Here is a 12,566-nt window from a genome sequence, read left to right on the forward strand (position 1 = left end):
CAGTTACATTTCACCAGATGATTTGACTTTGAAGGAAAATTCTGCAGAAGCAGAAGAAAATGAAGGAGAGATTCAGATGTACTGAAAGACAAATCCCCATGGCCCAGGAGTCCTACCTCCAGTCTCTTCTTGAGACTGGCTGTATCCCTGCCCTCAGGGGGCTAGTATTTATTCCTCAGCATCCTTATAACAATTAGACTTTTTTTTTTTTTTTTGCTAACTTTGAGTTCATGACTGTTAACAAGATCTAAAGGAGCCTTAACTAATGAGTTGAAACTTTTTCAAGATTTAGAAATCTAGCATTTATACCTACAGTTAAATACTTAATGGTAAACATTTTTTTGAGTAGCTACCACACACATCAAAGAGCTCTGGTAGCATAGTGGTTACGAATCAGGCTGCGAACCCCAAGGTCAGCAGTTTGAAACTACCAGCTGCTCTGCGGGAGAAAGATGAGGCTTTCTGCTCCCATAAAGAATTACAGCCTCGGAAACCCTGTTCAGGGTCGATATGAGTCAGAATCGACGGCACTTAACAACAACAACAACAACCACACACATCAAGGTTTCTAAAAATGGTCAGGAAATAGAAAGGAACACAATTCTGATGCTGCATTCTCCATCATAGGATCAATCTCGGATTATTTGCTCAGCATATAGATTAAGGGGTCCTGGTATGATGCTTGGTTAATGCATTGGACTGCAATTTGCGTTGGAACTTCAAGGCCTGCAATTCAAGCTTACCTGTGGTTCTGCTCCTCAGAAACCCCATACAGGGTCACTATGGGTCAGAACCGACTGGACAGCACTTAACAACATCAACATACAGATTAAATAAACACAGTTCTGAAAGGATAAAACCCTGGCACACACCTTTCCTGGTTTTAAATCATGCAGTATTCCCTCATTCTGTACAAGCTATTTCCTCTTGGTCAATATGTAAATTCCACATGAGTACAATGAAGTGTTCTGTAATCCCCATCCCTCACACTGTGATCTATAATTTGTTATGATCCATACAGTCATAAGCCTTTGCATAGTCAATAAAACACAGGTAAACATGTTTCTGGTATTCTCTGCTTTCAATCAAGGTCCACCTGAATCCTTCAATATTGCAACTCAAGGCTTAAATCCCTATCCGTCACCTCTCCCCACCCCCCGCCCCCCAGTTCTTCAGTTTGAGAACTGTCACCCATGTTCTTCTTCCCTTTTGGTTTCTCAAAGACTAGATTACGGCCTAAACCCCTATGGGCCAGTTCAACTCTAGCATAGAGGGTCACTATGTGTAGAATCGACTCTATGGCACCTAAAACAACTGCAAGAGTTTAAAATAGAATTTGTAATTATTGTTGGGCTTAAATACTAACTGTTTGATTATACTGCTCTTTGTAAGAGAGAATGGCTAGGTAATTCTAAGGCAGGCCATTAAAAAAGCAACCTTTCAGGAGCATTTAGCGGATTTTAAAAACAAAAGCAAAATTAAAGTGTTTCTATTCTAGGAACTTTTTTTCTTTTTCTGCCCAGTGCCTAAGGCGGACTTTTATTGCTTTGGCCTTAGAGAAGCTTTCTGGCACCCACCCTTACTCCCACTCCACCTTCTATTGTTTACAGACAAAAGATATGGCAGCTGGAACCCTGACCACAGACAAGTAATCAGGGGCCTCTGGACTGGGAAACTCCTCTGGTCTTGGCAGAAACTAACATTTTTAAATGAAGGTAAAACAAAGGGTAGGACCCCTGTTTCTGCCCAAAGCCCTATGCAGAGGCATGTTTTCCTTGCCAACTGTGGTGGCCAAGAACAGTGTTTCCCAAGTTGTGCCAAGATAGCAAGCCAACATCAAATAATAGCAGACTTTTTTTTTCTCAATTACAGAAACAAGGAGAAAAAAGATGGCAATGAATCAACTTCATTTTTTTCTTACAAGTTTGGCTTTTGTCATTATTACTAACCAATAGAATATATGACTTACCAAAATCTATGATTATATCAACACAAACTTATCTATTTACTTATTTTCCATTTAGCACATGCTGTTTCTCAAAAAGCAGCTTAATTCGTTGAGTATGGTTGGGAATCACTGCCTTAAATGCTGGGATTGTTGTTGTTAAGTGCAGTCAAATCATAGCGACCGTCTAGGGTTTCCGAGGAATGAGGAATGGCTGGTGAACTTGAACCACAGACTTTCAAACCAAACTTATGGCCCAGTACATTAATCTGCAGCACTACACAAGGACTCCAAATGCTGGGATAGTTCTTTATTGCCCAAGTACTAAGTCCTGGGGTGGCATGTGGATTAGTGTACTGAACTGCAAGGTTGGTTTAAACCACAAGGTTGGTGGTTCAACCTCACCAGCAGCACTACTCAGAAACCCTACACAAGGTTGCTATGAGTTGGAACTGACTCAATAGCACTTAACAACAACAACTCTTAACCTAACAACAAGATCAGTTATAACTACAAAGTCAGTGGTTCAAACTCACCAACCTCTCTTCCAAAATCCTCTACATGGTCGATATGACCGCCTGGACAACACACAACAAAAGCTCTTACAGAAATCCTGTATGGTGCTGCAGGATAAACAGATAAGCACTGGACTGCTAACTTCAAGGTTATTGGTTCAAACATACCAGCTACTCCTCAGAGACCCTACACAGGGTCACTATGAATCAGAACCGACTCAATAGCACTTAACAATAATACTCTTACAAAGAGTCCCGATATGTCGCTATATGCTTACCACAAGGCTGGCAGTTCAAACTCACCAGCCACTCCTCGGAAACCTCATACAGGGTTGCTGTGAGTCAAAATGGACTCGATGGCACTTCACAACCACTCTTATAAGGGAGCCCTGGTGGCACAGTGGGTTAAGTTCTGTTCTGCTAACTGTAAGGTCAGCCAGCCAGCCGTTAAAACCCACTATCAGCTCTTCTGGAGAAACATGAGCCTGTGCACTCCGTATTTATAGTCTCAGAAAGCCTAAGGGAGTAGTTTTTTGTCCTATAGGATATCATGTTTGGTAAGGTGGAGGGTCAAAGAAAAAGAGGAAGACCCCCAACGAGATGGATTGGCCAAGTGGCATCATCAATAGACTCACGCATGGCAGCGATAGTGAGGTTGGCTCAGGGTCGGGCAGTGTTTCGTTCTGCTGTGCATAGGGTCGCTATGAGTCGGTACCGACTCAATAGCACCTAACAACAACAACATAGGGTTTCTGGGAGTTGGAATCAACTTGATGGAGTAGGTTTCAGGTTTTCAAGGTACTTTTTGCAACACTTTCTCTCACTATGGTTGTTATGTTGCTGTTAGTTGACATGGAGTTGATTCCCCTCTCATGGCATCCCCAATGGAAAAACCCCACTGCCTAGGTCTGATTCATCTCCATGATGATTAGTATGTTTGAGGCCATTGTTGCAGCCATGGCCAACTCCATACATTCTCCTAAACAAGCATTTGCTAAGCGATTGAATGATTTAATTAGTTAAGTTTCATACTGCTATAATTTTTGCATTCCTATTTCCAGAGAACTCAATGGCACAGACATTTACTTAGATAATAAATTGATTTGAGTATAACTTTTTCAGCATTTCAAAGTACCAAAAATTGTCTAATAAATTGCTGGTATTTTATATTAAAAATACCTACCAAGCCAAGAAAACAGCATCTGGCATTCTCTTGAAATAACAGCCATGTGGTCTTTGAAAGGCACTTTAAGCATAAGCACATAATAAATACTTCTTTGTTGTTGATGTGAAGTGCCATCGAGTCAGTTCCAACTCATAGCAACCCTATATAGGGTTTCCAAGGAGCAGCTGGTGAGCTTGAACCACTGACCTGGCAGTTCAAATGGCTTTGCTGTCTGGCATGTTAACCCACAGTGCCACACATAGTACATACTACTCAATAAATACTAGAAATATTATCTTAACTTGTTAATAATTTTGATAGACTGAAATGATTCAATACCGAAGACGATTTGCACAACAGAGATGTATAATGTGTATTTGGTAAATTACTTAAAGATGTTGACTGGCAGAGCAGAGTTGAGAGTAACACCAAGGGTTTTCAATTAACTCAAGGAATACCATGCAGTAGGGAAAACGAATTGCCATGGAACAACATGATGTACCGCAAATAAAGGTTGAAAAATGTAAGCAAGTTACAAAATGGTATATAAGTGGTTAAGTCAAACAGTATTACTACAAAACCTTTATTAAACAAAAATGTCAAAAATTAAGCCATTATTTCTTGACATAGCCCTTCATCTAGGTCTATACACTTCTGAAAGCAGTGTTTCCATCTTCTAACCCTTCCTGGAAGGCTTCTATGCTCTTCAATTTATACCACATCAAAGAGGATGTTTTGGCATCCTTGTTGCTGGTGGTGCTAAGTACCTTGTATAGAGTTTCCAAGGAGTGGCTGGTGAGTTTGAACCACCTACCTTCCAGTTCAAGCTAACCTTGTGGTCCAGTGCTTACCCTATAGCACCATAACAGAACTCCATTTTGGCATCCTAGAGGGACTCAAATCATATTTCTTTTCTGTGTTCTTTGAGTTTGGGAAACAAAAAGAAAGTCTGAAGGGTCAAGATCAGGGCTGTAGGGTAGCTAAGGTAAAATTTCCCAATGAAATTCTCATAGAATAGCCCTTATATCTTTGAAGAATGAGTAACTGCTGTGATGGAAAAAAAATATGCCCAGCACAACTTTCCTGACCTTTTCCTCACCAATACAGTTTCTAATTTTCTCCTAATAAGGCCTCAGGCTGCTACTGTGTCTTTTGAGAAAATTCATCAAGATTACCCCTTTGGGGATAGGACTCTTGTGGTACAATAGTGAATAACTGCTATCAGTACTGACTGTGAGGGTCAGAAATGTAAAGGTAGACGTTTTGTAACAAAAGGAGGGGAGTGGTTGACTTTGCAGTCCAGGAAAGGAGGTCCCTGGGACTATCAAGGGAGAAAAGCGGAGTGAGGAACCCTATCAAGTGAAGCAGTGATGCCAGAGATGGAGGCAGAGATGATGACGTGGAGAGATGGAGCAGCTGGGGGCTCTGGACTCAGGGAGGGAGAGGGGCTGTGTGCTGACGGCCAGGGGTGAGGGGGCAGACATGCGGGGTGTACCCTCTGGTTATGTGATGAAGCATGAAGGGGATTGTAATTGTTGCAGTGAAAAGAAATACAGTAAGACAAATATAAAGCTGTTGTTCTCCCATGTAAACTATCACATAATTCACAATAAAAACAAAACAAGAACAAAATGATTACCCCTTTGGAATTTCATAAAGCAGTCACCATAAGTTTCTGAGCTGGCCTCTCCACCTTAATTTAACCGGCCCAGCAGATCCTCTTGGAAGTCACTATTTTGACTGGATGTTTGTTTTGCTTTTGTTTTTGTTTTTGAAGGCACTGCAGGGAGACTAAGACTATTACTGAAAGAACTTGTCTTCAGTCACTCATTGATTGCAAAGATATATTTAAACACATTGTATTTGGAATAAATCTGTGCAAGACTGAATTGAAACCCAAGTATTGATTTACCCGTGTAATATAGCGTAGTGGTTATGAATCGGGCTGCTAACCTCAAGGTCAGCAGTTTCAAATTACCAGCTGTTCCATGGGAGAACGATGAGGCTTTCTGCTCCAGTAAAAGATTTATAGCCTCAGAAATCCTATACAGGGTTACTATGAGTCGCAAACAACTCCACGGTACTTAACAGCAACAATATATATATTGGATTATATATAGTGTGTAATGTACAATATATATTGCCTAATATGTATTGTAATATATATCTATCGACTTACCCTTGTGTAATATGACTTTAATATGAATTTTAATATGCAAAAACACCATATATCATTTATGACTGCATAATTTTCAATATAAATATAAAATCATGTAAAACCATTGGTATAATTCCCGGGAAAATGATCTAGCCTCCTAACAAAATTTTACAACATACACTACAATGGACACTTCCAGCTCAGGAAAGAGTTATCCCGAAGAGACAAAGGGGAGATTAACAGGGATTGGGAGACATACAGAGGGATTTAATTATATTTATGGTTAAATAAACATAAGTGAATCAAATATAGCACAGTGTTAAGGTTTGATAAGCTATATGATGGATATACAAATATTAGAGCATTCTCTGAATGAAATATTTCCTACTGTATGAATTCTGATACTGTGTAATCAGCAAAATGATGAAAACTTCTTAGTTTCTGTAATAAAGTAGTAGATACCATCACAATCAAGTTGCTCTGGTAGTGTAGTGGGTTATGCATTGGGCTGCTAACCGCAAAGTCAGAGATATGAATCTATCAGCTGCTTCGAGGGAGAAAGATGAGGCTTTCTGCTCCTGTAAAGACTTACAGCTTTGGAAACCCTATACAGGGGCTCTATGAATCAGAACCAACTCGATGGCACACAACCAACCAACCAATCATCAGAACCATCTATGACTCACACTGCCAACAAATTCTGAAGCAAAATATTTTGTATTATTAAATAAAAGTGAAAAAATAAAGCTGACTACAACCTATACAGGTATGGAAATAACTTATATAATTTTGATATTCAAGCTTTTTTATGGGGGATGGGTATGACTCAGGGAAAAAAGATCTTGTAGCTACCTCTAAGAATCTTATTTTCTTTGGGAGAAGACGTCTATGGCACATGTGCTGAACTGCTCACTCAAATCTGGTGTTTGGCAGATGCTTTGAAGAAAAAAGTAAGTCAAATTCCAGAGATACCTTCTTTAAATTCAGACAATTAACAAACTCCTAAATAGCAGCAAACTACAAAATGTCCTTTCTTAATACTAATAAGCCTCTCTTTTATATCAGCTGTTAAAATAAAATTCAGAAATGTAGTTAACATACCAAAATATCCATCTCGGGAACATAATTGAGGGATATCTTATAGTCTTTTGGAAGATTTGCCACCTATAGAGACCAAAACAGAAAAAAGAATTCCATAAGAAAATTAATGTACATAAAGTTTTCATAGTTTTGGTTTTCAAGTTTGGAAGGAAAAAAACATACAACAGTGGTAAGTGACCAGCATCATTTGGGAACTTGTAAGAAATGCAATTTCTCAGGCCATACCAGATTTACTCAAACTTTATATAACAAGCTCTTCATGTTCAAGTGTGAGAACTATTGCTCTGTGCGGATCATAAAAAACGAACCAGAGAATAAAGAAAAATGCTATTTCAAAACTATAAATGTTTTATGACAAACAATTTAGAAAGACTCCGTTTCTTGACATAACTTAACTCCACTTACCTAGTGCTCTGAACTTTTGAACACTTAAGATGCCTCAGATGTTTGCCTAGCTTTTGTTAAAAGCTTAAAACAAAACAAAACAGAAGCCAACGTATTTCCATTAGTCTTTGTGGCACAGGTGAACAGGAACTAAATTTGGAATCAGAGAATTTGTATCAAATATAACTTCTTTGTAAGGAAGACTGTAGAAGAATTGATGCCTTTGAGTTGTGGTGTTGGAGAAGAATACTAAAAGTGCCACGGACTGCCAAAAGAACCAATAGATCTGTTTTGGAAGAAGTGCAGCCAGAGTGCTCCTTGGAGGCCAGGATGGCTAAGATTTGTCTCTCATACTTTGGACATATTGTCAGGAGAGAACAGTCGCTGGAGAAGGATGGCATGCTGGGTAAGATGGAGGGTCAGAGAAAAAGAGGAAGACCCCCAATGAGATGGATCAGCCAGGTGGCATCATTGATGGCGTCAAGTGAGGCAGCGGTGGTGGGGTTGGCCCAGGATCGGACATTGTTTCATTCTGCTGTGCATGGGGTCACTATGAGTCGGTTCCGACTCGATGACACCTGACAACAACAACAAATAACTTCTTTGTACCTTGTTTTCCCTCATCTATGAAATAGAGATAGAAGTACCTGTGTCAAAAGCCATTGTAATAACACACAAAAAAAGACTCTCTATCCACATTTTTTATTGAGAGCTCTATTTTCAATCAACTTTCTAGATACATATGGAGTTCTAGGCTCTTGTAACTCCCTTCCTATAAAGTACCAGCACCTTCATCCTCATAGTTGTTTAGATCACTGTCTATTAAAATTCCTAGCTGAATAATATACAGGTGGCAATTAGCCTATTGGGTCTTAAAGTAGTGGTTTCATACTAAGTCGTCCATCTTTAATGGGTCTACCTTAATTTTTGGAGTCCTGATATAGCGCTATGGGTTAATGCAAAGTAGCTTTGAACCGCAAGGTCGATGGTTCAAGCTCACCAGCTGCTCCTCGGAAACCCTATACAGGGTCGCTATGAGTTGTACTGACTTGGTGGCATTTAACAACAACAACAACATCTTGATTTGCAGTTTAGGAGTTCTGCTGTGGCACTCTGGATTAATGCTCTGGACAGCAAGGTCAGTTTGAACCGCAAGGTGAGCGAATCAAGCTCACCAGCCACTCCTCAGAAACCCTACACAAGGTCGTCATGAGTCAGAAATGGCCCGATGACACTTAACAACAACACAACTTTATTTTCTCCTGTAATAAATGATCCTCTGAGTCTCCTATAACATCATTGTTGTTGTTAGGTGCCATCGAGTCATTACCGACTCATAGTGACCTTATGCACAGCAGATTGAAACACTGCCCGATCCTGGGTCAACCTCACTATTGTTGCCACACTTGAGTCCATTGATGCTGCCACTTGGCCAATCCATCTCGTTGGGGGTCTTCCTCTTTTTCTCTGATCCTCCACCTTTCCAAACATGATGTCCTTCTCCAGCAACTGGTTCCTCCTGACAATATGTCCGAAGTAAATTATTCCCTGATTTAATTTTGGTCTTGCCAATAGCTTCTAGAATTGGCCAACAATTTGATGAGAAAAGAATCCAGGCAAAAACCTAAGTCATTAGCAGTGGAACTGGGCTATGGAGTGAGGTCACAACTGGCTGTCCTGTGCTCCTTAGAATTTTCCTTCCAGGCACATCATCTCTCACAATCATCTTACTCTGGAAGCAACTGGTTTGGCTGTTCCTTCTTAAGTTTATTTGATCATAACAGTGATAGTGTCTAATACTTATTGAATATTTGGCTGGGCACTGTGCTCATTAAGGGCTTAACTTACATTAGGACATCTACTATATGTATGATGTATTGCCCTCATTTTACAGATGAAAAATTGAGGTTCAAAAAAACTGAAATAACATGGTTTCCCTGTTAAATCTGGACTGGAACCCCCATCTTACTTAACTCTATTTTACATTTTCACCTGCTCTCTGGACACTTCTCCAGAGTATTTTCTCCACGAGTCTCTACAACATGCTTCCTCATGTTAATCCCAACAAAACAGTAGAAGCCTTGCTTCTTATTAAAAACACGTGAGTGGACGTGGAAGGGCCGTCTCACTGTTTTTTAATTTACTCTTCTCTTCTTTACTTCCTTCCTCTAGATCACATTTCCCACCATGTTGTTATAATGTCTTTTGTCTCTTCATCTCCATCTTTGAAGAACAAAATGACCTGTCATTTCATTTCCTGTGTTCAGAGTCAGCCCCAGGGGCAGAGACACAGTAGACACCTTTGCGGATGTGGAAGCTGGAATGTAAGACTGAAGAGCAACACTTTATTTTTTTAATGAACCGGTCTTGTAAATTAAGGTTGCTATTTCAGATGGAGAAGCATGGCAAGGGTGTGGACAGTGACGTTTAGTGGAAACTACTTTACCACCAGAAATCTATAGCAAGTTGCTACTGCTTCAACTTTGAGAAACTTCCATCTCCAGTCTACACAAGGAAGGTATTCTGAAGAAAAACTACTTGATAACCTAGCCCCTTCCTAAGAACATTATTTTCAAAATGCAAATAGAGAAATCTAGTGAATCAGAGTTCAGAAAATATAGGATCAAGGTACACCTCTAAACAGCAGAGAAAATACTAAGAGATACATTGGTCAATTCCATTCTATTAGGAATTTATATATTGAAATTGGTTCAAATAAATTTAAGACCATTTATGAGTTTTTTGATTAAGCCATTAAAACTGCCATACTTTACCCCTTGAGAGGAATGAATAAAGTGATTTCTGCACTAAGCTTATGTCCTGATGTGGTACTGTGGTATAAGTGGTGGTGGTTATGTGCCGTAGAATCAGTTCTGACCTACAAGGACGCTGTACAGGGTTTCCGAGGCTATAAATCTTCACAGGAGCAGAAAGCCTCATTTTTCTCCTGCGGAACAGCTGGTAGTTTCGAAATGCTGACCTTGCGGTTCGCAGCCTGATTCATAACCACTATGTAGTGTAAGTTGTTGTTGTTGTTGTTAAGTGCCTTTGAGTCGGTTCCGACCCATAGCGACCCTGTACAGGGTTTCCAAGGCTGTAAATCTTTACGGGAGCAGAAAACCTCATCTTTCTCCCGCAGAACAGCTGGTAGTTTCGAACTGCTATCCTTAAGGTTCACAGCCTGATTCGTAACCACTACGCTACCAGAGCTAGTGGACATTAATTAAGGTCAGTTTGAACCACAAGGTCAGTGGTTCAAACTCACCAGATGCTCCTTGGAAACCCTATATAGGGACCCTATGAGTCAAAACCAACTCAATGGTATTTAAGAAGAGGATTAAAGTTAATACCAATTTTTAAAAATGAATGACCATTTATGCCAAGTTATCATCTATACTCTCCATCACAATTTTATGAGGCTCCTCCCCTATCCCCCAATGCCATGCAGTCAATTCCAACTTATATTATTACTTAGATTCTACAGAGGCAGGCACTAGAGGTGCAGAAAGTTTACAAATATTCAGAGTAACAAGTGGATGTAGAAAGCAAATCCTGGTTCTGTGTGCGGTGCCCAGTATAGCTACCTACAGGGCAATCTTCCCTTTTACTTCCCTGGATTTCATTGGTTCCTTTCCAATTACATTTGGAAGAGAATTTAGAAAGTCAGGTTGTACATTTTTATACTTACTTCATTAATTATTATGCTGCCTTCTGAGCATTTACATTATGTTGAATAACATTGAAAAAGCATAAATAACCTTGTGATAAATTCATCTCCTCTGAAATACATTGATCACTGGAAAAGAATTTAAACTGTAAAGGGAACCTTTGATCAAAAACTTGGAAGATATTCCTTAGAAGCTGTTAGTTTGATAGTGGGAGTCAACACTCCCTATGCACAACAGAACGAAACACAAATGCACAATTGTTGTTACTCTTGATACCGATGCTTCTGCCACTGTGTCAGTCCATCTTGTTCGGGGTCTTTCACTTTTTTTGCTAACCCTGAAATTAACCAATTCTTTCTCTTAGGACTGGTCCCTCCTGATAATATGTCTGAAGTATGAGAGATGAAGTCTGGCCATCTGGCTTCTAAGGAGCATTCTGGCTGGACTTCTTTCAACACAGATTAGTTTGTTCTTCTAGCAGTCCATGGTACTTTTAATATTCTTCTCCAACACCATAACTACTCAAATACATCAATTCTTCTATGGTTTTCCTATTCACTGGCCAACTTTCACATGCTTATGAAGCTACAGCAAATACCATGACTTGGATCAGGCACACCCCTAGTCCTCAAACTCACACCTTTGCTCTTAAGCACTTTGTTGTTGTTGTTATGTGCCGTGGACTCGGTTCCAACTCATAGCGACTCTGAACAGGGTTTCTGAGGCTGCAAATCTTTACAGGAGCAGAAATCCTAATCTTTCTCCCTCGAAACAGCTGGTAGTTTCAAGCTGCTGACCTTGTGGCTACGCTACCAGAGCTCCTTCTTAAGCACTTCAGGGATGCTATAAATCAGAATTGAATCAATGACAGCAGGTTTGGTGAGGGGGTTTTTCTATCCTGCATTTAAACAGTAAAAGCATTAAATAAACACATTTCTATTGATCACAGGAACAGACACCTTAAATGCCGAAGACAACTAACAATACAAATCAACTTTAAAAAAAGATTTATTAATCAATCCAAATTATGACACCCATACTGATGAAGAGATGATATGATGCTGTCATTTGGAGAAATTTTTTTAATTTACCTAGAAATAGATGCAGTAATAATACCAATCTTTCACTTTAATGCAGTAGTTTTATTTAAAGAAAATAGCATTTGAGGTAGAATAAAATCTAAATTATTTAAAACTGTCCAAAGTGTGAACATTTGTTATATGAGAAGATTTTATAATCTCCCATGATATTAGACTTGTTGCTGCCGTTACTTGTCGTTAAGTTGGTACCAACTCACAGCAACCTTATGCACAGCAGAACGAGACATTGCCTGGTCCTGTGCCAAGCACACATTGGTTGATATACTTGAACTCTCTGCTGCAGATCCTGTTGAATATATCATGTTGGGGGTCTTCCTCTTTTCATTGACAATTCACTTTATCAAGCAAGATGTCCTTCTCCAAAGACTGGTCCCTCCTAATAACATGTCCGAATTATGAGAGACTAAATCGTGCCATTCTTGTCTCTAAGGAGCATTTTGACTGTACTTATGTCAACACAGATTTGTTGGTTCTTCTGGCCGTCCATGGTACATTTGATATTCTCCTCCAACATCATAACTCATATGCAT

At 39.6% G+C, this 12,566-nt stretch overlaps 1 protein-coding gene across 2 annotated transcripts in view; it reads right to left on the reverse strand.

Moving 5' to 3' along the window:
* Positions 1-12,566, reverse strand: part of KITLG (KIT ligand) — a 126,283-nt gene that overhangs the window by 45,954 nt on the left and 67,763 nt on the right. For both annotated transcript variants that reach the window (XM_006870706.1, XM_006870707.1), the window contains exon 3: positions 6,885-6,947. In XM_006870706.1, the coding sequence (XP_006870768.1) occupies positions 6,885-6,947 (63 nt within the window). The remainder of the gene's footprint in view (positions 1-6,884; positions 6,948-12,566) is intronic.

This window comes from Chrysochloris asiatica, unplaced genomic scaffold, assembly GCF_000296735.1.
Source record: "Chrysochloris asiatica unplaced genomic scaffold, ChrAsi1.0 scaffold00149, whole genome shotgun sequence".
Taxonomy (NCBI): Eukaryota; Metazoa; Chordata; class Mammalia; order Afrosoricida; family Chrysochloridae; genus Chrysochloris; species Chrysochloris asiatica.